Source organism: Dermochelys coriacea, chromosome 1 (genome assembly GCF_009764565.3).
Source record: "Dermochelys coriacea isolate rDerCor1 chromosome 1, rDerCor1.pri.v4, whole genome shotgun sequence".
Lineage (NCBI taxonomy): Eukaryota > Metazoa > Chordata > Testudines > Dermochelyidae > Dermochelys > Dermochelys coriacea.
Window position 1 is genome coordinate 209,251,005 of NC_050068.2, and position 27,673 is coordinate 209,278,677.

Genomic DNA, 27,673 nt, shown 5'->3' on the forward strand with positions numbered 1-27,673 from the left:
TACGGTGAGGTGGTGGACTTGGGGGAAATAGGGGGTAGGTGGAAGGGGACAGTAAGGTGAAAAGAGGAGATGGGGGGAATTTGGGATGTGCAGGGCTGCAGCGGCCAGAGAAAGAGGTGCCTTTCCCCAGCTCCAGGGCTGTGGCTGCTGGGGAGAGGCCTCCCTCCTTCCCAGCCCCTGAGCTGTACACTATCCCTCTGCCTTTGTATTGTATGGGCCAAATTAGGGTCAACATTTAACAAGGAAGATTATATTTGAAACCACTAGAGTGTAATTACATGAACAGTGTATCATAGCATTAGTACAGAGGTCCCCAAACTATGCGGCGCCCCTTTAGGGAGGCACAGAGGAACGTTTGGGGGGCCACCTGGGGCCTGGGCCAGCTCCCACAGGCGAGCTCCCACCGGTCCACCCAGTTCTGCTGCTGGCCCCGCACCCACAGCCCTGGCTGCCAGCTATGCACCTGGGGCCCCAGCTGCTGGCCCCACATCGCGAGGTAAAAAGCTTGGGAACTACTGCATTAGTAGTATGCCTGGAATGATACTGTGTCTGCCTACAGAGATGTTTCAAAGATTATCCAACAATGTATGAAAATCTATATTCTAGTACTATATTTAATTGGTGATCATACTCATCAAGGTGGATGGCTTAAACATTGAAAATGTTTTAAAGAAAAAACCTTATCATTAGCCTCCTGACTCTTAACAAGGAGTCGATTCTCCCCCAGTCTGATCTGGAAGGAAAAAATTAAGCCACAGGTCATACTAGGAGTGGACTATGCATGACCCATAGTTACCAGAAGCAGGAAAAGAGAGAGAAAGAGAGCAAGCCTAATTTCAGTACTATGCTGACACCATTCAACGTTAAGATCCAACAAGATCACATTACAAGGTGGCATGAAAAACACTGCAAAGAGAGTCACAGTGGGAGGACATTGGTTTGTACCGTCTACACAATTACAAAGTAAATATTTTGTATAACATCTAAATGCTTTCAAAAACAATTTAAGGAATAAAAAAATCAGGACCCCAATTCCTAGTGTCATTACTTACACTTAACTGGCAAGAAGACTAACCATGATGTCATGGGGAATTTTGCACATATAGGGTTGTAGGGTCAATCCCAATTAAACTACACCTCGATTTTCTGTAGCTAAGTATTTTGAAGGAGTTGATATCTTCTAATAGGATAATCTGCACTAAACAGATTCCACTGAATTTTTTTTTCTTAAACTACACAAAAGGAAAGCTTTCTGCGGTATTCTTGGAGCCTTAAAAACAACCAAATTGCTTTCCAAGTAGACTTAATAAAACAGGTAAAGTCCTGTGCTTCCCAGTTATCAAAAGTGTTTTTTTCAATGGCACTATTTCGATCCATAGAAAAACTCAGTGGATTATAATCACCTCAATAGCATCGTCATACATTTTCCTTGCCTCCGTGTCCATTTTGTCTGACATCAGCCAGGCTTTCAATAAATATTCATAAAAACTGTCTCCCAGCCCGCCCACGGAAGTGTGATCTGTAACAGAGAAAAAGAGAATAAAATGTAGGGGATTTTAATACTGTGCCACCTTGGATTTATCCCAGGACAAAATTCTACATTTTATTTAAGCCCCTACAGGTTTTAAACCATCATTATTTTAATTCAGTTCAGCAGCTATTTCCCCTCAAACCTTTTATTTCATTTTCTTGGAATCTGTTCCACAGCAGGCATCAGTTTTCCTACCGTGCATGTTGAGTATTCCTGACCCTTCCATGTCACAGATTTAACTTAAGGAATGTTTTGGCTCCATTATACAGAACTTAACCTTTTCATTGGTTGTTGTTGTTGTTGTTGTTGTTATTTTAAATAAATAAGAATGTATACTCTCAGATTCAGTAGCAGCAATATAGTTGGAACACGTAGCTATAAACTGTTCAAACCCATGGGGAATCTGTTCTTTCAAGGACATTTTTATTATTCATCATGAAACAGTAACTTACAGAACCTTACTCACATTCATATTCTTTCACAGTTAAATTGGTGACTACTTTCCTTTGCAGAATACAGTGCAAGCCTTGTTCTGTTACCCCAGGTATAGTTCAACTGGAGTTGGGTAATTGAACAAGGCGTGCACTGTTCACTACATTGTTAGCTGTGCTTTCTTGCATATCTATTAGAATCCAACACCAGTGAATGCTGGGTCTCCTTAAGTACATACACAGTGATCCTTACTGTGATGACTTTCATTTCAAGGGCTGCTTATCCTCAGAAATCACATTGATCACATTCAAACGCATGTTCACATGCATCCACAAACAGCACTTTAAAGACATCAGAGAACACCTGTGACGATTTGGAGAATCTACGTACATAATGCATGCTGTTTAACATTGGGGACTCTCCATGTGTACCTGTGTCAGACCACGAGTTTTACTTTCAGTGTGGGGTTTGTTTTCCTTCTCTGCTGTTTTTTACCTTCATATTAAGCTAAAACCCACAGGAGGTGACAGAAGCTCTTGCCAAGGAAATTAAAATAAAGAGGTTTTTTTTAGCACTTTTGTTGGTAAAACTTTTGTTGTCGGGGTGTGGAAAAAATACACCCCTGACTGACATAAGTTACACTAACAGAAGCGCCAGTATGGATGGTGCTATATTGGTGGGAGATTCTCTCGCCCGACATAGCTACTGCCACTCATTGGGGGTGGTTTAATTATGTCAGCATAGAGCAGCTACACAGGAGACCTTACAGGGGTGCAGCTGCAGCAGTACAGCTGTGCTGCTGTAAGGTCTGTCGTGTAGACATAGCCTTAGTTACATAAATAAAAAGGGAATAAGGAAGGATGAGGTTGGGCTGCTACACAGTGTGGACGGGAAGGAGATTAAAGATAATCTAGGTATGGCCCCCAAACCAAATGAATACTTGGCCTCAGTTTTCAGTAAGGATGATAAAATAAAGCATGTGCATGAAGACAGTATGGCTGATGGAAATGAGTGTCTAGAACTGGAAATTACCACATGAGGTTGAAGAAAAACTTAAAGAGCTTAATGTGCTCAAACGGTGGGGACTGGGTAACTTTCATCCCAGAATACTGAAAGAACTGGCATATGAGATTCCTAGTCCAGGAGCAAGGATTTTTAATAAATCTATTTTGGGGGTAGTACCATATGACTAGAGAATGGCTAACATTGTACTTATATTTAAGAAAAGGGGGGAAAAAAGTGATCCAGGCAATTACAGACCTGTTAGTCAGACCATAACAGGGTTCAAAAAGGAACCTGATAAATTCATGGAGGATAGGTTCATTAATGGCTATTAGCCAGGATGAGCAGGAATGGTATCCCTAGCCTCTGTTTGCCAGAAGCTGGGAATGAGCAACAGGGGATGGATCACTTGATGATTACCTGTTCTGTTCATTCCCTCTGGGGCACCTGGCACTGACCACTGTCAGAAGACAGGATACTGGCTAGATGGACCTTTGGTCTGACCCAGTAGGGCCATTCTTATGTTCTCAGTAGCATGCAAGGTTTTAGAGAAAATTGTGAAGAAAAGAACAATTAAATTCACAGAGGTAAGTGGTAAAGAGGATGAAATGCAACAGGGGTTTAGTGAAGGCAGATCATGCCAGACTAATCAGCTTTCCTTCTTTGAGAAAATAACTGATTTTTTAGATAAGGGAAGTCAGTAGATCTAATATATTTGGACTTCAGTAAAGTCTTTGATGTCCCCTGTGGGTCCTGGGACAGAACAGGCCCACTGCTCCTTCTGTATGTCGTAAGACAAAAAGGGGCTGCCTGGAAATGGATGGGCTATGCTAGGTTAGAAATTTGCCCAAGACACACCATATGATGAGCAAGTCAACAATGTCCATACCAGACTAATCGCAGCCTGGGTTAATAATGACCGCACCATCCATCTCCCACCAGGGCAGACACGATAACTATACTACTGGTTTCAGAGTAGCAACAGTGTTAGTCTGTATTCGCAAAAAGAAAAGGAGTACTTGCGGCACCTTAGAGACTAACAAATTTATTAGAGCATAAGCTTTCGTGAGCTACAGCTCACTTCATCGGATGCATTCGGTGGAAAATACAGTGGGGAGATTTATATACACACACAGAGAACATGAAAGAATGGGTTTTATCATACACACTGTAAGGAGAGTGATCACTTAAGATGAGCCATCACCAGCAGGAGGGGGGGGGGAAACCTTTCATAGTGACAAGCAAGGTGGGCCATTTCCAGCAGTTAACAAGAACATCTGAGGAACAGTGGGGGTGGGGTGGGGGGGAGAAATACCATGGGGAAATAGTTTTACTTTGTGTAATGACTCATCCACTCCCAGTCTCTATTCAAGCCTAAGTTAATTGTATACAGTTTGTAAATTAATTCCAATTCAGCAGTCTCTCGCTGGAGTCTGTTTTTGAAGTTTTTTTTGTTGAAGGATAGCCACTCTCAGGTCTGTAATCGAGTGACCGGAGAGATTGAAGTGTTTTCCGACTGGTTTTTGAATGTTATAATTCTTGACATCTGATTTGTGTCCATTTATTCTTTTACGTAGAGACTGTCCAGTTTGACCAATGTACATGGCAGAGGGGCATTGCTGGCACATATCACATTGGTAGATGCGCAGGTGAATGAGCCTCTGATAGTGTGGCTGATGTGATTAGGCCCTATGATGGTGTCCCCTGAATAGATATGTGGACAGAGTTGGCAACGGGCTTTGTTGCAAGGATAGGTTCCTGAGTTAGTGGTTCTGTTGTGTGGTGTGTGGTTGCTGGTGAGTATTTGCTTCAGGTTAGGGGGCTGTCTGTAAGCAAGGAATGGCCTGTCTCCCAAGATCTGTGAGAATGATGGGTCGTCCTTCAGGATAGGTTGTAGATCCTGGATGATGCGTTGGAGAGGTTTTAGTTGGGGGCTGAAGGTGATGGCTAGTGGTGTTCTGTTATTTTCTTTGTTGGGCCTGTCCTGTAGTAGGTGACTTCTGGGTACCCTTCTGACTTTGTCAATCTGTTTCTTCACTTCAGCAGGTGGCTATTGTAGTTGTAAGAATGCACGATAGAGATCTTGTAGGTGTTTGTCTCTGTCTGAGGGGTTGGAGCAAATGTGGTTATATCATAGAGCTTGGCTGTAGACAATGGATCGTGTGGTGTGATCTGGATGAAAGCTAGAGGCATGTAGGTAGGAATAGCGGTCAATAGGTTTCCGATATAGGGTGGTGTTTATATGACCATCGCTTATTAGCACCGTAGTGTCCAGGAAGTGGATCTCTTGTGTGGACTGGTCCAGGCTGAGGTTGATGGTGGGATGGAAATTGTTGAAATCCTGGTGGAATTCCTCAAGGGTTTCTTGTCCATGGGTTCAGATGATGAAGATGTCATCAATGTAGCGCAAGTAGAGTAGGGGCATTAGGGGACGAGAGCTGAGGAAGCGTTGTTCTAAGTCAGCCATAAAAATGTTAGCATACTGTGGGGCCATGTGGGTACCCATCGCAGTGCCGCTGATTTGAAGGTATACATTGTCCCCAAATGTGAAATAGTTATGGGTGAGGACAAAGTCACAAAGTTCAGCCACCAGGTTAGCCGTGACATTATCGGGGATACTGTTCCTGACGGCTTGTAATCCATCTTTGTGTGGAATGTTGGTGTTTTTAGGAAGATCACCGATGGATTGTAGTTTCCTCAGGAAGTCAGTGGTGTCTCGAAGATAGCTGGGAGTGCTGGTAACGTAGGGCCTGAGGAGGGAGTCTACATAGCCAGACAATCCTGCTGTCAGGGTGCCAATGCCTGAGATGATGGGGCGTTCAGGATTGCCAGGTTTATGGATCTTGGGTAGCAGATTTTTCTTTTTATACTACTGATGTAACCCCAGCAATCCGTGGAAGAGATAACATCACCATAGCCACATGGAATGTAAGTACATTGAGACAAATAGGGAGGCTGAAAGAACTCATGTACAAAATGGAACAATACACCTGGCACCTCCTAGAAATTTCTGAGGTCAGATGGAAGAACTTTGGAAAGGTAATAACGGTAGAAGGCTATGTACTCTATTACAGTGGAGAGGACAAACATTTCAACAATATAGGATTTCTTGTGCATAAAGATATCAAGAATTCTGTATTAGGATGCTGCCTAATGTCCAGCAGGCTTATTTCCAGCCATCTAAAGGCAGTACCATTTAATATCACAGTGGTATGAATCTATGCCCCTACAACAGACTATCACAATGACCAAATTGAAGATTTTTGCAATCAGCTCCAAGACATCATCGATAAAGTACACACGAAAGATATCCTGATTGTACAAGGAGATTGGAATGCTAAATTGGATACTGATGCACAGGCTGATTGGCGAGATTATTGTGGCCCTTTCTGTAATGCGTTAACCAATGAGAGAGGATTGAGATTTTTGGAGTTTGCCAGCTATAACAATCTGGCTCTTCCAAACACATTAGGAGCACATAAGGCATCCAGATGATCAACAAGGCATGCACCTAATGGTCTATATCATGGTGCAAAATCAATTTCATTCTGGGATTAACAGAGCTAAAACAAGGAGCTTCCCCTGTGCTGATATTGGAAGTGATCGCGACCTTATGATGCTAAATTTTTATCTGCAGCTAAGGAAAATCATCAGACCAAAGTTCACCAAAACCAAGTTTGACTTAGAAAGACTCAGAGACTGAAACATTGCAGACTCATTCCAAGCAATGATCGGTGGAAAATTTGCCCCGCTGCTTGCTAAAGAGGAAGACATAGAAACAATGACCAGCAATGGGCATCCTTGGGAAACATCGTAAGAAGACAAAACCATGGGTCACAAATGAAATACCACAAATGTGTGACATTAGAAGAGAATTTAAGAGAGACAAGAACAGCACCGAGGGAGCTGATAAATACAGACCGATTGGCAGAAAGATCAAGAAAGGAATGAAGGTGGCCAAGGAGATATTGAATTGGATTGAAAAACAATGCTCTAAAACTGAAGAGTGAATCAATAATAAAAATAGCAAACGAGCCTTCCAGGTTGTAAAAGATCTGACAAAGGAAAGATGGACCAAAGCTAACGCAATTCAAGACAAAGAAGGGAACAGTCTTACAGAAGAAATTGACATCAATAGGTGGACAAACTACTGCTCTGATTTATACAACCACCAGACAGATGGAGATCCTAATGTCTTAGACAGCCCAGATTCAACAGAGGAGGATGACTATCCAATACTATGTGAAGAAGTGGAGACAGCTGTTAAATCACTCAAGAACAGAAAGCCTACAGGTATTGACAACATCCCAGCCAAACTGATGAAATTCGTAGGAGAAATAGTAATAGATATACTCACCAAGATCTGCAACAAGATCTGGCAGACCGGTGAGTGACCCTCCACATGGACACAGTCACTAATAATCACTCTGCCAATGAAAGGCAACCTGCAATTGTGTCAAAATTACTGGACCATAAGCTTAATTAGCCATCCAAGCAAGTGATGTTGAAAGTCATATTGAACAGATTGAAGCCACAAGCAGTACTTACAACACCAGCAGGACATCTACCATGTCTTTGTTGACTTCAAGAAGGTGTTTGACAGAGTATGGCACAAAGCTCTCTGGGCAATCATGAAGAAGTACAATGTTGGTCATAAGTTTATTCTTATAATTAAACAACTGTATGCCAAAGCCAGCAGTGCAGTTCTCGTCAATGGCACAATAGGAGAGTGGTTTCGCACCACTGTTGGAATCCATCAAGGCTGCCTTCTTTCTACCACACTGTTCAACATCTACTTGGAGCATATAATGACTGATGCCCTAGAAGATCACATATGCACAGTCAGCATAGGGGGCGAACAATCTCAAATCTTCAGTTCGCTGATGACATTGATGGCCTGGCAGGCAGTGAAGATGAACTTGTCAACCTTCTGAAACGACTGGATAAAACCTCCGCAAAATATGGCATGGAAATCAGTGCAGAGAAAACCAAGCTGATGACAAACAATTGTGATGGGATCAGTTCACATATCACTGTCAGTGGACAAGAGCTGAAGACAGTGAAACAGTTCAAGTATTTGGGGGATATCATCACTGATGAAGGATCCAAAGCAGAAATTTGGGCAAGAACTGCGCAAACAGCAGTAGTAGTGGCAAAGCTAAAGCCAGTTTGGAGGGATAAGAACATCTCCCTGGAATCCAAACTGAAACTGCTGCACACATTGGTCAGCTCCATTTTTCTGTATTCAGAGTAGCAGCCGTGTTAGTCTGTATTCGCAAAAAGAAAAGGAGTACTTGTGGCACCTTAGAGACTAACAAATTTATTAGAGCATAAGCTTTCGTGAGCTACAGCTCACTTCATCGGATGCATTTGGTGGAAAAAACAGAGGAGAGATTTATATACACACACACAGAGAACATGAAACAATGGGTTTATCATACACACTGTAAGGAGAGTGATCACTTAAGATAAGCCATCACCAACAGCAGGGGGGGGAAGGAGGAAAACCTTTCATGGTGACAAGCAGGTAGGCTAATTCCAGCAGTTAACAAGAATATCAGAGGAACAGTGGGGGGTGGGGTGGGAGGGAGAAATACCATGGGGAAATAGTTTTACTTTGTGTAATGACTCATCCATTCCCAGTCTCTATTCAAGCCTAAGTTAATTGTATCCAGTTTGCAAATTAATTCCAATTCAGCAGTCTCTCGTTGGAGTCTGTTTTTGAAGCTTTTTTGTTGAAGTATAGCCACTCTTAGGTCTGTGATCGAGTGACCAGAGAGATTGAAGTGTTCTCCAACTGGTTTTTGAATGTTATAATTCTTGACGTCTGATTTGTGTCCATTCATTCTTTTACGTAGAGACTGTCCAGTTTGGCCAATGTACATGGCAGAGGGGCATTGCTGGCACATGATGGCATATATCACATTGGTAGATGCACAGGTGAACGAGCCTCTGATAGTGTGGCTGATGTGATTAGGCCCTATGATGGTATCCCCTGAATAGATATGTGGACAGAGTTGGCAACGGGCTTTGTTGCAAGGATAGGTTCCTGGGTTAGTGGTTCTGTTGTGTGGTGTGTGGTTGCTGGTGAGTATTTGCTTCAGATTGGGGGGCTGTCTGTAAGCAAGGACTGGTCTGTCTCCCAAGATCTGAGAGAGCGATGGCTCGTCCTTCAGGATAGGTTGTAGATCCTTGATGATGCGTTGGAGGGGTTTTAGTTGGGGGCTGAAGGTGATGGCTAGTGGCGTTCTGTTGTTTTCTTTGTTGGGCCTGTCCTGTAGTAGGTGACTTCTGGGTACTCTTCTGGCTCTGTCAATCTGTTTCTTCACTTCAGCAGGTGGGTACTGTAGTTGTAGGAATGCATGATAGAGATCTTGTAGGTGTTTGTCTCTGTCTGAGGGGTTGGAGCAAATGCGGTTATATCGTAGCGCTTGGCTGTAGACAATGGATCGAGTGGTATGATCTGGATGAAAGCTAGAGGCATGTAGGTAGGAATAGCGGTCAGTAGGTTTCCGATATAGGGTGGTGTTTATGTGACCATCGCTTATTAGCACCGTAGTGTCCAGGAAGTGGATCTCTTGTGTGGACTGGTCCAGGCTGAGGTTGATGGTGGGATGGAAATTGTTGAAATCATGGTGGAATTCCTCAAGAGCTTCTTTTCCATGGGTCCAGATGATGAAGATGTCATCAATGTAGCGCAAGTAGAGTAGGGGCATTAGGGAACGAGAGCTGAGGAAGCGTTGTTCAGCAGGATTGTCTGGCTATGTAGACTCCCTCCTCAGGCCCTTCGTTACCAGCACTCCCAGCTATCTTCGAGACACCACCGATTTCCTGAGGAAACTACAGTCCATTGGTGATCTTCCTAAAAACACCATCCTAGCCACTATGGATGTAGAAGCCCTCTACACCAACATTCCACACAAAGATGGACTACAAGCCGTCAGGAACAGTATCCCCGATACTGTCACGGCTAACCTGGTGGCAGAACTTTGTGACTTTGTCCTGACCCATAACTATTTCACATTTGGTGACAATGTATACCTTGAAATCAGCGGCACTGCGATGGGTACCCGCATGGCCCCACAGTATGCCAACATTTTTATGGCTGACTTAGAACAACGCTTCCTCAGCTCTCGTTCCCTAATGCCCCTACTCTACTTGCGCTACATTGATGACATCTTCATCATCTGGACCCATGGAAAAGAAGCTCTTGAGGAATTCCACCATGATTTCAACAATTTCCATCCCACCATCAACCTCAGCCTGGACCAGTCCACACAAGAGATCCACTTCCTGGACACTACGGTGCTAATAAGCGATGGTCACATAAACACCACCCTATATCGGAAACCTACTGACCGCTATTCCTACCTACATGCCTCTAGCTTTCATCCAGATCATACCACTCGATCCATTGTCTACAGCCAAGCGCTACGATATAACCGCATTTGCTCCAACCCCTCAGACAGAGACAAACACCTACAAGATCTCTATCATGCATTCCTACAACTACAGTACCCACCTGCTGAAGTGAAGAAACAGATTGACAGAGCCAGAAGAGTACCCAGAAGTCACCTACTACAGGACAGGCCCAACAAAGAAAACAACAGAACGCCACTAGCCATCACCTTCAGCCCCCAACTAAAACCCCTCCAACGCATCATCAAGGATCTACAACCTATCCTGAAGGACGAGCCATCGCTCTCTCAGATCTTGGGAGACAGACCAGTCCTTGCTTACAGACAGCCCCCCAATCTGAAGCAAATACTCACCAGCAACCACACACCACACAACAGAACCACTAACCCAGGAACCTATCCTTGCAACAAAGCCCGTTGCCAACTCTGTCCACATATCTATTCAGGGGATACCATCATAGGGCCTAATCACATCAGCCACACTATCAGAGGCTCGTTCACCTGTGCATCTACCAATGTGATATATGCCATCATGTGCCAGCAATGCCCCTCTGCCATGTACATTGGCCAAACTGGACAGTCTCTACGTAAAAGAATGAATGGACACAAATCAGACGTCAAGAATTATAACATTCAAAAACCAGTTGGAGAACACTTCAATCTCTCTGGTCACTCGATCACAGACCTAAGAGTGGCTATACTTCAACAAAAAAGCTTCAAAAACAGACTCCAACGAGAGACTGCTGAATTGGAATTAATTTGCAAACTGGATACAATTAACTTAGGCTTGAATAGAGACTGGGAATGGATGAGTCATTACACAAAGTAAAACTATTTCCCCATGGTATTTCTCCCTCCCACCCCACCCCCCACTGTTCCTCTGATATTCTTGTTAACTGCTGGAATTAGCCTACCTGCTTGTCACCATGAAAGGTTTTCCTCCTTCCCCCCCCTGCTGTTGGTGATGGCTTATCTTAAGTGATCACTCTCCTTACAGTGTGTATGATAAACCCATTGTTTCATGTTCTCTGTGTGTGTGTATATAAATCTCTCCTCTGTTTTTTCCACCAAATGCATCCGATGAAGTGAGCTGTAGCTCACGAAAGCTTATGCTCTAATAAATTTGTTAGTCTCTAAGGTGCCACAAGTACTCCTTTTCATTTTTCTGTATGCGTGCGAGACATGGACCCTTACGGCAGAACTTGAATGGAAAATACATGTAGTAGAGATGAGATACTTCCGTAAAATCCTGGACATCTCCTACTTCGACCACATCACTAATGAAGAGGTCCACAACATCATCACCCAATGCACTGGGTCATATGAAGACCTCCTGACGACCATGAAGAAGCACATGCTGAAGTGGTACGGCCATGTAACAAGACCTGGTCAATTCAAGATCATCCTCCAAAGGACAGAACAAGAGAAGAGAAGAAGAGGTAGACAGAAGAAGAGATGGATTGACAACATAAAAGAGTGGACAGGAATGGACTTCGCGAAGACTCAAGCACTGACACACAATCGTCAGGGGTGGAGGCAATTGGCTGATTGCTCATCAATGATGGTGCCCCAACAACCAATGCGGTTATGGGAGTGATGATGATGATGATTGATGATGATGAAAGTGTTTGATACGATACCACATAGGAAATTATTAGTTAAATTAGAGAAGATGTGGATCAGTACAGGCATTGTAAGGTGGATAACGAATTGGTTAAAGGGGTGAAGGCAACAGGTTGTGCTGAAAGATGAACTATCAGACTGGAGGGAGGTTACTAGAGGAGTTCCTCAAGGATGTGTCTTTGGCACAAAAAATATTATTAATGACCTGGCCACAAAAAGCAGCAGTGTACTAATGAAATGTAATGATGATACCAAGTTGGGAGGCACCGCCAATACAGAGGAGGATCGGAACATTACACAGGAAGATCTGGATGACTTTGAAGACTGGAGTGACAGAAATGGGATGAAATTCAATAGCAAAAATACAAGATTATGCACTTATGATCTAATAATAAGAATTTCTGCTACAATCTGGGAGACTCATCAATTGCAAGCGACACAGGAGAGAGACCTGGGTGTGTGGGTTAATCACAGGGTGACTATATGCCACCAATGTCCTGTGGCAGTGAAAAAGGCAAATGCAATTCTAGAACGATAGGCAAGGCATTTCCAGTAGATGTAGAGATGGATTAATGCCATTTACAAGGCATTGGTAAGACCTCATCTGGAATACTGTGCACAATTCTGATCACTCATGTTCAAGAAAAAGTAAACTGGAACATGTGCAAAGAAAAGCTACTAGGATGATCAGGGGAATGGAAGGCTTGAGAGGAGACTGGAAGAGCTTGGCTTGTTCAGTCTAGCAAAAAGAAAGCTGAGGGGGATATGATTGTGCTGTTTAAACACATTAGAGGGTAAATACCAGGGAGGGTGAAGGACTATCTAAGATAAAGGATGATGTTGTAACAAAAACAAATGGATATAAACTGGCCATGAACAAATTCAGTCTGGAAATTAGAAGATTTCTAACCATTAGAGGGATGAGGCTCTGGAACAGCCTCCTAATAAGAGTTTCAGAGTAGCAGCCGTGTTAGTCTGTATTCGCAAAAAGAAAAGGAGTACTTGTGGCACCTTAGAGACTAACAAATTTATTAGAGCATAAGCTTTCGTGAGCTACAGCTCACTTCATCGGATGCATGAAAGTGAGCTGTAGCTCACGAAAGCTTATGCTCTAATAAATTTGTTAGTCTCTAAGGTGCCACAAGTACTCCTTTTCTTTTTGCTAATAAGAGTTGTGGGTGCAAACAACTTAGTTTTAAGAGAGAGGGGGACACATTTATGAGTGCAATTGTATGAGGGGGTTGCTTGTGATGGTGGGAGGAAGGCTCAACAGCCTTACTTCTGATTTATGGCTCATGCTTTAAGGTTTCAGCTGGCCACTGCAGAGGTCTGGAAGGGATCCCTCCCACTCCCTACAACATATTCTTGGAGGTTTTTTATCTCCTTCCTTTGAAGCATTAGGGATGGCCACAACTGTAAATGGGATATTGGGCAGCATTGGCCAAGGCTCTAAGGTGGCACTGAGCATTCACTTTCTCAGGTGCTTGGTTGGCTGGTTCTTGGTCTCATGCTCAGGATCTAACTGATCACCATATGTGAGATTGGGAAGAAATTTCCTCCCAAGTCGGATTGGTGGTAATGTGGGAGTTTTTCACCCTCCCCTGTAGTGTGTGGGTGCAAGTCACTTGTCAGGATTTATCTGGGTATACCTCACTTAATACCCTACCATTACGGGGGTCTCAAGCACTGATGCACCTCAGTTCTTTCTATTCCCTGTCTGTGGCACGTAATAGTCTAGTCTCCTGAGGGTCTCCTTTACTTTTGTCTCATTTCCGTTGTTGGGCTTAATGTGCAGGTAGTGTTGGTGTCCTGTGATATACAGGAGATCAGATTAGATGACCTAGTGATCCCTTCTGGTCTAAAACTCTATGACTCTGTGACAGGGCTAACAATAGAGTCATTAATTCAAATGGATAACTCTGAGACAAAGAGATGGTTATTATGGTGGCAGTGTGTATGGATCTGTAACAGTGTGAATTACATAAGTGTCAAGAGCAGTGAAAACAAGTACCCTAAGAAGGGAAAAGCACAGAGAAAAGTCTCAATGGTCTTTTTGGGAAAGGAATAGTAAAAAGACAGATTGGGGAAATGAATTATGAACAGCTGAAGAAAAATTGACTGGTTAGGCTATGCAAAAAAAGCAGCTCAACTGTTGCTGAGGATCAAACAAAGCACAGCTAATATTTGCTGTATTCTTAGGACCAGAAGCGGAATGATGGTCTACTGCCACCAACATAAATCTTTTTCTCCTCTGGGTTGGCCCGGGTATGATATCCATAGCAACCCTGAAAAATTAATGAACAGAGTGTGTGTGTACAAATAATAAGGCCTGGGGTCACACACTGAATGAGGAAGATAAAAAAAATATGAAAAAATGAGGCAGGGGTCCTGTGCAAAAATAGTATCTGATCATGAAATTAAAGACTGTATCATAATGCATATGCACAAGGGGGCTGACTTTTCTCTTTTTTATGTGCTTGATCTTGCTACATTAATGTTCTTTTAACTTTGTTTTCATAAGTAAGCTCCTACTTTATTTTAAAAAGAGCACACTGAAAAAAACCCCCATCATCATGTGGAAGCATTTTGACCCAAGATGTATCATTAGCAGAGATGGAACCATTAGATCCACAGCACAGCCCTCTACCTCTTCAACTAACAGAGTAACTGTTAGCATTAACAGGTTGCTATCCTCTGTATTGACCAATCACTGAAGGCAGATGAGACACATTTTGTCAGTGTGTTTCATAATTATTTGCTGGACAGCAGAGAAACACTCGGACTCAGGAATCCTGGGTTCTAGTCAGATTCTAGAGGTAAGTGTGGTCTAAAAGTTACAGTCAGTGTAACCCACACACCTTCTGGATGTGGTGTTCTGTCCCATCTAGTGGCCACTTAAAGAGAGAGATAAAATGAGTCTACTCTACAGCCTTAGCTAACAGCCAATTAGCTTTCAGCTTATGCTGTAAAGGCTCATGCACTAAGCTCCAGAGGTCCCCGGTTCAATCCTGCCTGCCGCCGACTGGGGTCTGTCGGCATTACACTAGCACATAGATTTGGCATGTTCATTATGAAAGGCAAGGTGAGTGAATGGATGAAAGACTTAATCTACTGTACTGGCAAAAAGAAAAGGAGTCCTTGTGGCACCTTAGAGACTAACAAATTTATTAGAGCATAAGCTTTCGTGAGCTACAGCTCACTTCATCGGATGCATTTGGTGGAAAAAACGGAGGAGAGATTTATATACACACGCACAGAGAACATGAAACAATGGGTTTATCATACACACTGTAAGGAGAAAAGGAGTACTTGTGGCACCTTAGAGACTAACAAATTTATTAGAGCATAAGCTTTCGTGAGCTACAGCTCACTTCATCGGATCCACCAAATGCATCCGATGAAGTGAGCTGTAGCTCACGAAAGCTTATGCTCTAATAAATTTGTTAGTCTCTAAGGTGCCACAAGTACTCCTTTTCTTTTTGCGAATACAGACTAACACGGCTGCTACTCTGAAAACTGTAAGGAGAGTGATCACTTAAGATAAGCCATCACCAACAGCAGGGGGGGGAAAGGAGGAAAACCTTTCATGGTGACAAGCAGGTAGGCTAATTCCAGCAGTTAACAAGAATATCAGAGGAACAGTGGGGGGTGGGGTGGGAGGGAGAAATACCATGGGGAAATAGTTTTACTTTGTGTAATGACTCATCCATTCCCAGTCTCTATTCAAGCCTAAATTAATTGTATCCAGTTTGCAAATTAATTCCAATTCAGCAGTCTCTCGTTGGAGTCTGTTTTTGAAGCTTTTTTGTTGAAGTATAGCCACTCTTAGGTCTGTGATCGAGTGACCAGAGAGATTGAAGTGTTCTCCAACTGGTTTTTGAATGTTATAATTCTTGACGTCTGATTTGTGTCCATTCATTCTTTTACGTAGAGACTGTCCAGTTTTGCCAATGTACATGGCAGAGGGGCATTGCTGGCACATGATGGCATATATCACATTGGTAGATGCGCAGGTGAACGAGCCTCTGATAGTGTGGCTGATGTGATTAGGCCCTATGATGGTATCCCCTGAATAGATATGTGGACAGAGTTGGCAACGGGCTTTGTTGCAAGGATAGGTTCCTGGGTTAGTGGTTCTGTTGTGTGGTGTGTGGTTGCTGGTTCTGTGTGGTGTGTGGTTGCTGGTGAGTATTTGCTTCAGATTGGGGGGCTGTCTGTAAGCAAGGACTGGTCTGTCTCCCAAGATCTGAGAGAGTGATGGCTCGTCCTTCAGGATAGGGGTTGTAGATCCTTGATGATGCGTTGGAGGGGTTTTAGTTGGGGGCTGAAGGTGATGGCTAGTGGCGTTCTGTTGTTTTCTTTGTTGGGCCTGTCCTGTAGTAGGTGACTTCTGGGTACTCTTCTGGCTCTGTCAATCTGTTTCTTCACTTCAGCAGGTGGGTACTGTAGTTGTAGGAATGCATGATAGAGATCTTGTAGGTGTTTGTCTCTGTCTGAGGGGTTGGAGCAAATGCGGTTATATCGTAGCGCTTGGCTGTAGACAATGGATCGAGTGATATGATCTGGATGAAAGCTAGAGGCATGTAGGTAGGAATAGCGGTCAGTAGGTTTCCGATATAGGGTGGTGTTTATGTGACCATCGCTTATTAGCACCGTAGTGTCCAGGAAGTGGATCTCTTGTGTGGACTGGTCCAGGCTGAGGTTGATGGTGGGATGGAAACTGTTGAAATCATGGTGGAATTCCTCAAGAGCTTCTTTTCCATGGGTCCAGATGATGAAGATGTCATCAATGTAGCGCAAGTAGAGTAGGGGCATTAGGGGACGAGAGCTGAGGAAGCGTTGTTCTAAGTCAGCCATAAAAATGTTGGCATACTGTGGGGCCATGCGGGTACCCATCGCAGTGCCGCTGATTTCAAGGTATACATTGTCACCAAATGTGAAATAGTTATGGGTCAGGACAAAGTCACAAAGTTCTGCCACCAGGTTAGCCGTGACAGTATCGGGGATACTGTTCCTGACGGCTTGTAGTCCATCTTTGTGTGGAATGTTGGTGTAGAGGGCTTCTACATCCATAGTGGCTAGGATGGTGTTTTTAGGAAGATCACCAATGGACTGTAGTTTCCTCAGGAAATCGGTGGTGTCTCGAAGATAGCTGGGAGTGCTGGTAACGAAGGGCCTGAGGAGGGAGTCTACATAGCCAGACAATCCTGCTGTCAGGGTGCCAATGCCTGAGATGATGGGGCGTCCAGGATTTCCAGGTTTATGGATCTTGGGTAGCAGATAGAATACCCCAGGTCGGGGCTCCAGGGGTGTGTCTGTGCGGATTTGTTCTTGTGCTTTTTCAGGGAGTTTCTTGCGCAAATGCTGTAGTTTCTTTTGGTAACTCTCAGTGGGATCAGAGGGTAATGGCTTGTAGAAAGTGGTGTTGGAGAGCTGCCTAGTAGCCTCTTGTTCATACTCCGACCTATTCATGATGACGACAGCACCTCCTTTGTCAGCCTTTTTGATTATGATGTCAGAGTTGTTTCTGAGGCTGTGGATGGCACTGTGTTCTGCATGGCTGAGGTTATGGGGTAAGCGATGCTGCTTTTCCACAATTTCAGCTCGTGCACGTCGGCGGAAGCAGTCTATGTAGAAATCCAGGCTGCTGTTTCGACCTTCAGGAGGAGTCCACCCAGAATCCTTCTTTTTGTAGTGTTGGCAGGAAGGTCTCTGTGGGTTAATATGTTGGTCAGAGGTGTGTTGGAAATATTCCTTGAGTCTGAGACGTCGAAAATAGGATTCTAGGTCACCACAGAACTGTATCATGTTCGTGGAGGTGGAGGGGCAAAAGGAGAGGCCCCGAGATAGGACAGATTCTTCTGCTGGGCTAAGAGTATAGTTAGATAGATTAACAATATTGCTGGGTGGGATACGGGAACATTTGTTGTGACCCCTTGTGGCATATAGTAGTTTAGATAGCTTAGTGTCCTTTTTCTTTTGTAGAGAATCAAAGTGTGTTTTGTAAATGGCTTGTCTAGTTTTTGTAAAGTCCAGCCACGAGGAAGTTTGTGTGGAAGGTTGGTTCTTTATGAGAGTATCCAGTTTTGAGAGCTCATTCTTAATCTTTCCCTGTTTGCTGTAGAGGATGTTGATCAGGTGGTTCCGCAGTTTCCTTGAGAGTGTGTGGCACAAGCTGTCAGCATAGTCTGTGTGGTATGTAGATTGTAATGGATTTTTCACCTTTAGTCCTTTCGGTATGACGTTCACCTGCGCATCTACCAATGTGATATATGCCATCATGTGCCAGCAATGCCCCTCTGCCATGTACATTGGCCAAACTGGACAGTCTCTACGTAAAAGAATGAATGGACACAAATCAGACGTCAAGAATTATAACATTCAAAAACCAGTTGGAGAACACTTCAATCTCTCTGGTCACTCGATCACAGACCTAAGAGTGGCTATACTTCAACAAAAAAGCTTCAAAAACAGACTCCAACGAGAGACTGCTGAATTGGAATTAATTTGCAAACTGGATACAATTAATTTAGGCTTGAATAGAGACTGGGAATGGATGAGTCATTACACAAAGTAAAACTATTTCCCCATGGTATTTCTCCCTCCCACCCCACCCCCCACTGTTCCTCTGATATTCTTGTTAACTGCTGGAATTAGCCTACCTGCTTGTCACCATGAAAGGTTTTCCTCCTTTCCCCCCCCTGCTGTTGGTGATGGCTTATCTTAAGTGATCACTCTCCTTACAGTGTGTATGATAAACCCATTGTTTCATGTTCTCTGTGCGTGTGTATATAAATCTCTCCTCTGTTTTTTCCACCAAATGCATCCGATGAAGTGAGCTGTAGCTCACGAAAGCTTATGCTCTAATAAATTTGTTAGTCTCTAAGGTGCTCCTTTTCTTTTTGCGAATACAGACTAACACGGCTGCTACTCTGAAACCTGTCTACTGTACTGGAAACACAGGTTCTGTTCCCAAATTCTGAAACTAAAAGTAACTTTGTTAGGCCATCTGTAAAATAAGAGTGAATGATATTTGAATGCTTCCTAACATACTTACTCAGTAAGAATAACTATGAAATGTATAGAATTATGGCGTTCAACTCACCACATCTTCTCCTAAATCAAAGCATATCTACCAGACTTGTGCATCTATGACATTTCTCATCAGTACGAAATCTCTCTTGATCCTTGTACAGATCCACTATTCCCAAAGAACCAATACACCTCAGGATCACCACTCCTCATAGCACTTAGATTTCTTTATAGTGAAAACAACCAAAAGTTTATATAACGAAGAACAGATATCCAAGAACAAGCAAGCAAATTATTGGAAACAAATGTTTACATACAAAATAAAAACATAACGCACTTTCTAGACCTTAAACTTAACTATCAAGACATTGTCATGCCATATAGAGCAAAAGCTCACCCCATATTCTTCCAGTGATCTTCCACTCATGAGACAAGTCAAGCTGTGCTCTTGCCTCTTCAGTGATTGTGACCAGTGGGTGACTGGGAACCAAAGGCAGTCAGGCTCAGTGAATCCAGAAACTCTTTGGGAGGGGGAGTGGAAGGGACAGGAAAGTCTGAGGCACTCTCTCCTGTTCTGATCTTGCTTCCCATTACTATTTTCTACCGCTGCTCCCTCCAGATTAGCCCCCTCCAGGTTAGAGTTAGAAGATAGGGTCAGGGCACCTAGCAGTTCTGCTCCTTTCCCTGCTTCCATGGCCTCTTTTTGTGGGTCCCTGAAAGTGTGTGTGGTGCGGGGCAGGTGAAAGGACTCTCCAGGGTACTGGGGGGCACATAACTTTACTCCTTCCTCCCCCTCCCAGTATTCTCTAGGTAATACTGAAGAACTCTTATTTTAAGGACTAATGGGGGATTGGGGAGTTCATACAATAAAAAATTCTTAAAATTGAACATCTCAAAATTACAGTGCATAAATGTATTCATTGTTCAATGACAGTGTACATAATTAGGGCTCTACCAAAGTCACAGTCCATTTTGGTCAATTTCATAGTTTTAGGATTTTAAAAATCGTAAATTTAATAATTTCTGCTTTTTAAATCTGAAATTTCATGGTGGTGTAATTGTAGGGATCCTGACCCAAAAAGGAGTTGGGGGTGCAGTTTTTGCAGTACTGCTATCCTTACTTTTGTGCTGCTGCTGGTGGCAGTGCTGCCTTCAGAACTGGGCAGCTGGAGAGCAGCGGCTGCTGGCAGGAAGTCCAGCTCTGAAGGCAGAGCCACCACCAGCAGCTGTGCAGATGTAAGGTTGGCATGGTATGTTATTGCCTCCCTTACTTCTAGGCTGCTGCCTGTAGAGCTGGGCCCTCAGTCAGCAGCTGCCACTCTTTGGCCACCCAGCTCTGAAGGCAGCAATGCAAAGGTAAGGGTGGCATGGTATGGTATTGCCACCCTTACTTTTGCGCTGCTGCTGGTGGGGCACTGCCTTTAGAGCTGGGTACCTGGTCAACAGCTGCCGTTGTCCGGCCGCCCAGCTCTGAAGACAGCGCAGAAGTAAGGGTGGCAATACCGTGACTTCCCTAAAATAACCTTGCAACCCCCCCACAACTCCTTTTTGGGTCAGGTCCCCCAATTTGAGAAACGCTGGTCTCCCCCATACACAAAAGACCAGACTTCATGGTCCATGATGAATTTTCATAGCCATGAATTTGGTAGGGCCCTATACATCAGTGGTTTTCAAACTGCAGGTCGCGACCCGCGGAATGTAAGGCACTGGGTCGCGGCGGCTCTTGTCAGCACTGTCAACCAGGCCGTTAAAAGTCCCGTCAGCAGTGTTGCCAGGCTAAGGAAGCGGCCAGGAAGCAGGTCCGGAAGTGGCCAGCAGCAGGTCCGGCTCCGCATTCCCATTGGCCAGTTCCTGCGGGTGAGAGCCACATGGAGCTGCTTGCACACCTCCACCTAGGAGCCGGACCTGCTGCTGGCCACTTCCAGGGCGCAGCACAGTCTGCGGTGCCAGGAAAGGCAGGAAGCCTGCCTTAGTATGCCCGCTGCGCCGCTGAGTGGGACCCACCCAAGGTAAGCTTGTGCCCCAACTCCACATCCCAAACCCCTGACTCAGCCCTGAGAGCCCCCCCAAACCCAGAGCCCCTTCCTGCACCCCAAGCCCCTCATTCCCAGCCCCAGCCCAGAGCCTGCACCCCCGGCCCAGAGCCTGCACCTCTCCCACAGCCCAACCCCCTGCTCCAGCCCAGAGCCCCCTCCTACACCCTGAACCCCTCATTCCCAGCCCCACCCCCCACCCCACAGCCCTAACCCCCATACCCCAATCCTCTGCCCCAGTCCTGAGCCCCTCCCACAACCCGAACGCCTCATCCCCAGCTCCATTGTATCATGGGCATCAACAATTTTCTTTAACTGGGTTGCGAGAAAAAAAGTTTGAAAACCACTGCTATACATAATGAATGGTAACAAATGTATACAGTGAGCCTGATTTTGCTTTGTTTGAGAGAACTGCATCTCTTTGCTGCCGGATCTCTGAGTCTTTTCAAACCTGTACAGCCTCATGAACGTGGCTGAGGATTTAACTCACATTAAGCAGCAGAAAGATAATTTTGCTGGCAGAAAAATGTTTCATATAACTTATCACTCATAGGATCAGTGTTAATAAAACTGAGGTTCTACTGAATTGTTAAATCCAAGCATCCAAAAATCATAAGTCAGCCCTCAAAATATAAAATTCTTTTTTAAAAAAAGTTTTTCATTCATTTTATTTGCCTTTTAGTTCTGGGCCCTTAGGTCACTTTGGTCACATTTTCAAGCTTTCCTCCACAACCATGAGGGCTAGAAATGACTTTTAAAAAATGTATAATCACATAACCATCTGAATCCAGGAGCTGGGGCTCTAAGAAAAGTACCAGATATCATGAACCTCGTGATGAAATTACATGAGTTGGCAGCACTGTTTAGGTCTTGTCTTCGTCGGATTGAAAAACACAGCTCTCTGATCGTTGACAAATACCTGGTTTCTCAAAAATTGAGTTCTTCAGCGATCCTTTAGACAAATGAGGGATTGTTGACAAAGGTACTGCTTCTCTGTCAAAGCTGTCCCACACTGTCATGAGGGCTGGCCCTCTCAGGGGTCAGGCACCCAGCCTCCCTGTGACAGGCTCTGCTACAGACAATGAGCCAACTCTGGTCCATGTGTGCCTCTCTGTTTGCTCTCTGCTGTATCTTGGGAGCACTCAGAGGGGCAGAGCGCTCATCTGCAGGGTTTTCTGGAAGGCAGCTCTGACCCCCACTCTACCTGTAGCTGCCCCCAACCATGTATTACAGGAGAAGCAAATTTAGTGAAGCTTGGGGCTGAGCTGTTGAGATCCCTGCAATTCTCAGCTATTCCACTCCGCTCAACTTATCACCTGCTCTTAAAGGGGAAGAGCTGAGAGCTACAGAGCTCTAAGGCTTCTACCTTTCTCGCTGCTACACCCTCCCCAGCTGGAGCAGGAGGAAAAAGATGGCAGGAGCAGCAAACCTACCAGCTCTGTTCTTGCTGCCCTTTTAAGAAGTATTACTGGAGGAAGGAGGAAGCAACATATGAGGAGGCATATCTCATGGATGTGTGGAGAGGAATTCATGGGTGAGGAGAATGGACAGTGTGGCAAATATGGTAGGGGAGATTCCAATAATCATTTTATGATCCACAGCAGTTTCAGCATTCCTGAATATAAACACAGCTGCCATGGTGCCTCTGGAAAATTGTAGTTTTGAGCCATCCATACTCCATTCTTTCATATTGGTTCTGCTCCCCAGCCAGACTACATGTTCAATGGTGCACTGCTGTCTCTCCCTGTGGCTGAGCCACAACTCAGATGGATGCAGATTGTCAGCCCAACCCAAAACATGTTGTTTATATTTTACTTGGCAGAAAATCTTGCCAAAATATCTCTTTTCCCAATTTTGATGAAAACTGATTTTCTGATAGGTAAGTATTTTGTTAGAAAATTTGTGACGAGCCCTTATCCAAATAGTCCTGTACATCATTCCATAGAACAAAAAAGAAAGTCTCAAAAATTTTTATTTCTTGGGTTTGTAATGGTTTATAAAATGGATCTTGATGCTGTACACTAATTGAAGCCAGAACTGTATTTACAATAAGATCCTTTAATGCACTCCCCTGATTTTGGGGATCTATTCTCAGGCAAGGTATGTTATACACACTGCCAGCTAGTGGCTGAACAATATAATACAGCTTATCATTCCACTACAGAGAAAAGGTGGTGGCTTTTTTAATTTCAGAAGTGCTGGCAAAGAACTCATCTTCTGCTGAGATACTATCTCTGGGAGCTCCTATGACTCTTAACTTTGGATCTAACTGAAATTTTTTTGGCTTCCATGGAACTGATGGACAATCCGATATGATCTCACAACTTCAGTTACCATCTCTATGCCAGTGACCTGCAAATTAACTTTTCTCCCTCCACAAAGCAAGTGGGAAGGGACAGAAGGAAAGGGTGATTGTGAGAATATGCACCCCTGTATTCACACCCTACACACTATTTTAATAATCTTTGTACCAAATATGCTTTGTGAGGTATCATTTGAAAACCAGTAACTCTCTGGGCAATAACATTATGGGGAAACGTGTGTAGCAATATTATATGTAAAGTTATGAACATAAGCTGAAATTATGACTGAAACATGTTTACCAGACAAGTCTGGTACCAGACAACCTATTTCTCAAAGACAAGGAACAAGGTGGGGGGAAAGCAGTGGATGTGAAATATCTTGACTTTAGCTAAGCTTTTGATACAGTCTCCCACAGTATTTTTCCTGGCAAGTTAAAAAAGCATGGATTGGATGAAAGCTGGCTAGATTGTCAGGCTCAACGGGTAGCAATCAATGGCTCGATGTCTAGTTGGCAGCCGGTATCAAGTGGAGTGCCCCAGGGGTCGGTCCTGGAGCCAGTTTTGTTCAACATCTTTATTAATGATCTGGATGATGGGACTAATTGCACCCTCAGCAAGTTCACAGATGACACTAAGCTGGGGGGAGAGGTAGATAAGATGTAGGGTAGGGATAAGGTCCAGAGTGACCTAGACAAATTGGAGGATTGAGCCAAAAGAAATCTGATGAGGTTCAACAAGGACAAGTGCAGAGTTCTGCACTTAGGAAGAAAGAATCCCATGCACTGCTACAGGTTGTGGACCGACTGGGTAAGCAGCAGTTCTGCAGAAAAGGACCTGGGGATTACAGTGGACGAGAAGCTGGATATGAGTCAACAGTGTGCCCTTGTTGCCAAGACGGCCAATGGCATATTATGCTGTATTAGCAGGAGCACTGCCAGCAGATCGAGGGAAGTGATTATTCCCCTCTATTCAGCACTGGTGAGACCACACCTGGAGTATTGTGTCCAGTTTTGGTCCCCCCACTACATAAGGGATATGGACAAACTGGAGAAAGTCAAGCAGAGGCAATGAAAATGATTAGATGGCTGGGGCACATGATGTACGAGGAGAGGCTGAGGGAACTGGGGTTATTTAGTCTGCAGAAAAGAAGAGTGAGGTGGGATTTGATAGCAGTCTTCAATTACCTGAAGGGGGGTTCCAAAGAGGATGGAGCTCAGCTGTTCTCAGTGATGGCAGATGACAGAACAAAAAGCAATGGTCTCAAGTTGCAGTGGGGGAGGTTTAGTTTGGATGTTAGGAAACACTATTTCAGTAGGAGGGTGGTGAAACACTGGAATGGGTTACCTAGGTAGGTGGTGGCTGCTTGACTGGGATGATTTAGTTGGTGTTAGTCCTGCTTTGAGCAGGGAATTGTACTAGATGATCTCCTGAGGTCTCTTCTAACCCTAATATTCTATGATTCTAAGGTAACACCACTAGCCAGGTGTCAGCAAAGTTGAATGTCAATCACCTGTCAAGTGGCCATTCTTTGGCAATGAAGGGGGACAGGAACAGATTGATCTGCATTTTAACAAACAACAAAATGGAACTTCTTAAACCAGGAGACTCCATGTCTCTGTCCTCACAGTGGGAAGGAACTTTATCTACAGATAACCCTCAGGAAAAAGTATTTCAAAGAGTGACTGGACTATAAAAGTGAGGGGGTAAAACCATCCCAAGGTATTCTCTCTCTCTTTCTCTCCCTAACTCTCTCTCTCTTTCACCTAAGACAACAAAGGAATCAGTCCTTTGACTTTGTGAGAGATCCTGACCTGAAAATTCAGGCAGCAATGTTGCTGGGAACATGTGGTAAGGATTTTACCTTGAACCAAGTCTAGCTTGTTAAGTTTTAGGCCCAAGAAAGTGTTTTATTTTTATTTCTCTTGTAACCATTCCGACTTTAATGCCTAATGCTTATACTCACTTAAAATTTCTCTTTGTAGTTAAATAAACTTTTTTTTATTTTTTAATCAAAACAAATCCAGTGTTGTATTTAAATGGAGCTATTTGGTAACTCAATTTAAAGCAGGAGGCTGTTGCATATTGACCCTTACAGGAGCAATGACCCTTTAATATCTGAACTGCCAGGAGAGGGCTGGACAGTGAAAAATATACATTTTGGGAAAAATGCAGGACGAGGAGCATGTCGGGGTCACCTGGCAAGTAGTAACAAAGGCTGCTGGAAGTCAGTTTGTTGTTGACAGGCTGCTGGGGTCAGAGTTGCGGGACCATGCTTATAGCTATACACAGAAACACAGAATGTAACCTGCATGCTGTCTGTGAGTGGCCCAGCATAAGAGCTACAATAGCAATGTAAAAAAGGTTGCCGGGCAGGTTGTGACATAACCTCTCACTGGTCTGGATTGCACCCTGGAATGTGACAGTGATCTCTCTTCTTGGAAGTCCCTCTGTCAATTCAAATGGGTTAATTAGTGAAAGAGTCACTCCAAAGAGAAGTGATTGTGTATATTATGTACATTCAACTTTACAAGATAATTTAGTGTATTTATTTTATGGTATTTTCATTTAAAATCAGTTAATGAGGAATACACCAAGCGTGGTCTAATTAGTCTCCTCCAGAAGCTAATTATCTATGTCAGTAAACAATCCCAATAATTTCTCATTTACACGAGACACTGACTCTGGTGCCAGAGTTGCAATCAGGAATGAGAAATGACAGTACTTTGAAAAGACTTCAGACCTGGCATCCAGTCATAGTATATTAGACTCAGAGCTTCCATGCAATCAAGATGACATATGATTCATAAAAGACTGCCCTTTTAAAGAAGAGCTGCAGTGGAAACTCAGCTTTGCAATCAATCATTACCTCTTCAACTTTCTGAATGTGTGGTCAAGACTGGTTTTCTAGACACCTCCATCAGGAAACCTAACAACACAGGTGGAAACACTGTGACTGTAGTATGATGAGAACGTTAATAATGGAAATGAATGAAAGCAAAATACTGGTCAGTTGTCATTTACAGAAAAAGCCGAACATTTCAGTTTCCAGATATGAGGCAGTTGAGCAAAGACAGAACAAAATGGTAATATACTAATTAGTTCAGTTAAGATAGTCCTGTGGTGGGAATAAGACTGAAAGGATGGTGCAGTGTAAGTAACTCCAGAGTTCCTTACAAAATATATGGTGGAATCAAAAGATTGAAGAGTCTTATTTTCCCAGTGCCTGGAGGCAATAGGAGTTTAAATGAGAGTGATTAGGTTAAGGCTGAATTGAACAAGATGGAAGAGATGCTCTTAGGGAAGGAAAGCATTTCCAAAGGGCAGAGGGATGGTGTGGTGCCTCCTCATTAATGAGGTTGTAAAACTACCATTTGCCAAGGACAAGAAAGTTTGCGATCTGGGATCCCACAGTTCCTGGAGTCCTAGATGACACCAGTGGCTAGAAACCTCTTTCTCATGAGCTTGATTGCAGAGATAATTGTGCCCATATCTGACAACTGAGGACATTGTCACAGGTGGTCTTTGACACCTCCTGATGAGCTGATAAGTCCTTGGGATGGAATGTACCAGACGTTTGCTACACTCTGCTGGAGGCCCCGCTGCCTTGGTACGCCCCACCCGAAGAAGGTGTCTTTTAGGAGGAAAGGTTTAGTCCTCCAGGAATGACCTAGAAAAGCCATCCCAAATCAGCTGTGCATGGAGTACTGAACATCCAGCAGCTAGAATGGCGAGGAGCAGGCAGAAGCCACTCAGGGCCCAGCAGTCAAGATAAAAAATGGGCGGCTGCTTTTTTCAAGAGCTAGTTCTGGGTGAAGCTGGGACAGGGTAGGAAAGCTCTAGACACAAGAATGGCTATACTGGATCATAGAAATTGTCCATCTAGCCCATTATCCTGTCTTCCAAAAGTGGCCAGTACCAGATGCTTCAGAGGAAATGAACAGAACAGGGCAATTATCGAGTGAACCATCCCCTGTTGTCCAGTCCCATCTTCTGGCAGTCAGAGGTTTAGGGACACATGTAGCAGGGGTTTGTGTCCCTCACCATGGACCTAACCTCTGTGAATTTATCTAATTCCTTTTTTAATCCAGTTGTAGGCCTTGCTGGAGTCCTAGGCACAATTAGCTGTGTGATCCAAAGGCTGTGAACCAGAGTAGGCCTTGGCAGAATAGCACCATACTAGGTGTCAGCTAACCAAGTAAGCACATTCCTGACCGGAGAGGATGTTATAAGAACACCCAGAGTTCTCAAGTAACTACCTCAACAAATTCCCAAGAGATTGTTCAGGAAAACGCCAACCTC

General features: G+C 44.0%; 1 protein-coding gene across 7 annotated transcripts in view; it reads right to left on the bottom strand.

Moving 5' to 3' along the window:
* Window positions 1-27,673, bottom strand: part of MAN1A2 (mannosidase alpha class 1A member 2) — a 297,759-nt gene that overhangs the window by 38,300 nt on the left and 231,786 nt on the right. For all 7 annotated transcript variants that reach the window (XM_038396404.2, XM_038396395.2, XM_038396413.2 and 4 more), the window contains one exon: window positions 1,404-1,519. In XM_038396404.2, coding sequence (XP_038252332.1) covers window positions 1,404-1,519 — 116 coding nt within the window. The remainder of the gene's footprint in view (window positions 1-1,403; window positions 1,520-27,673) is intronic.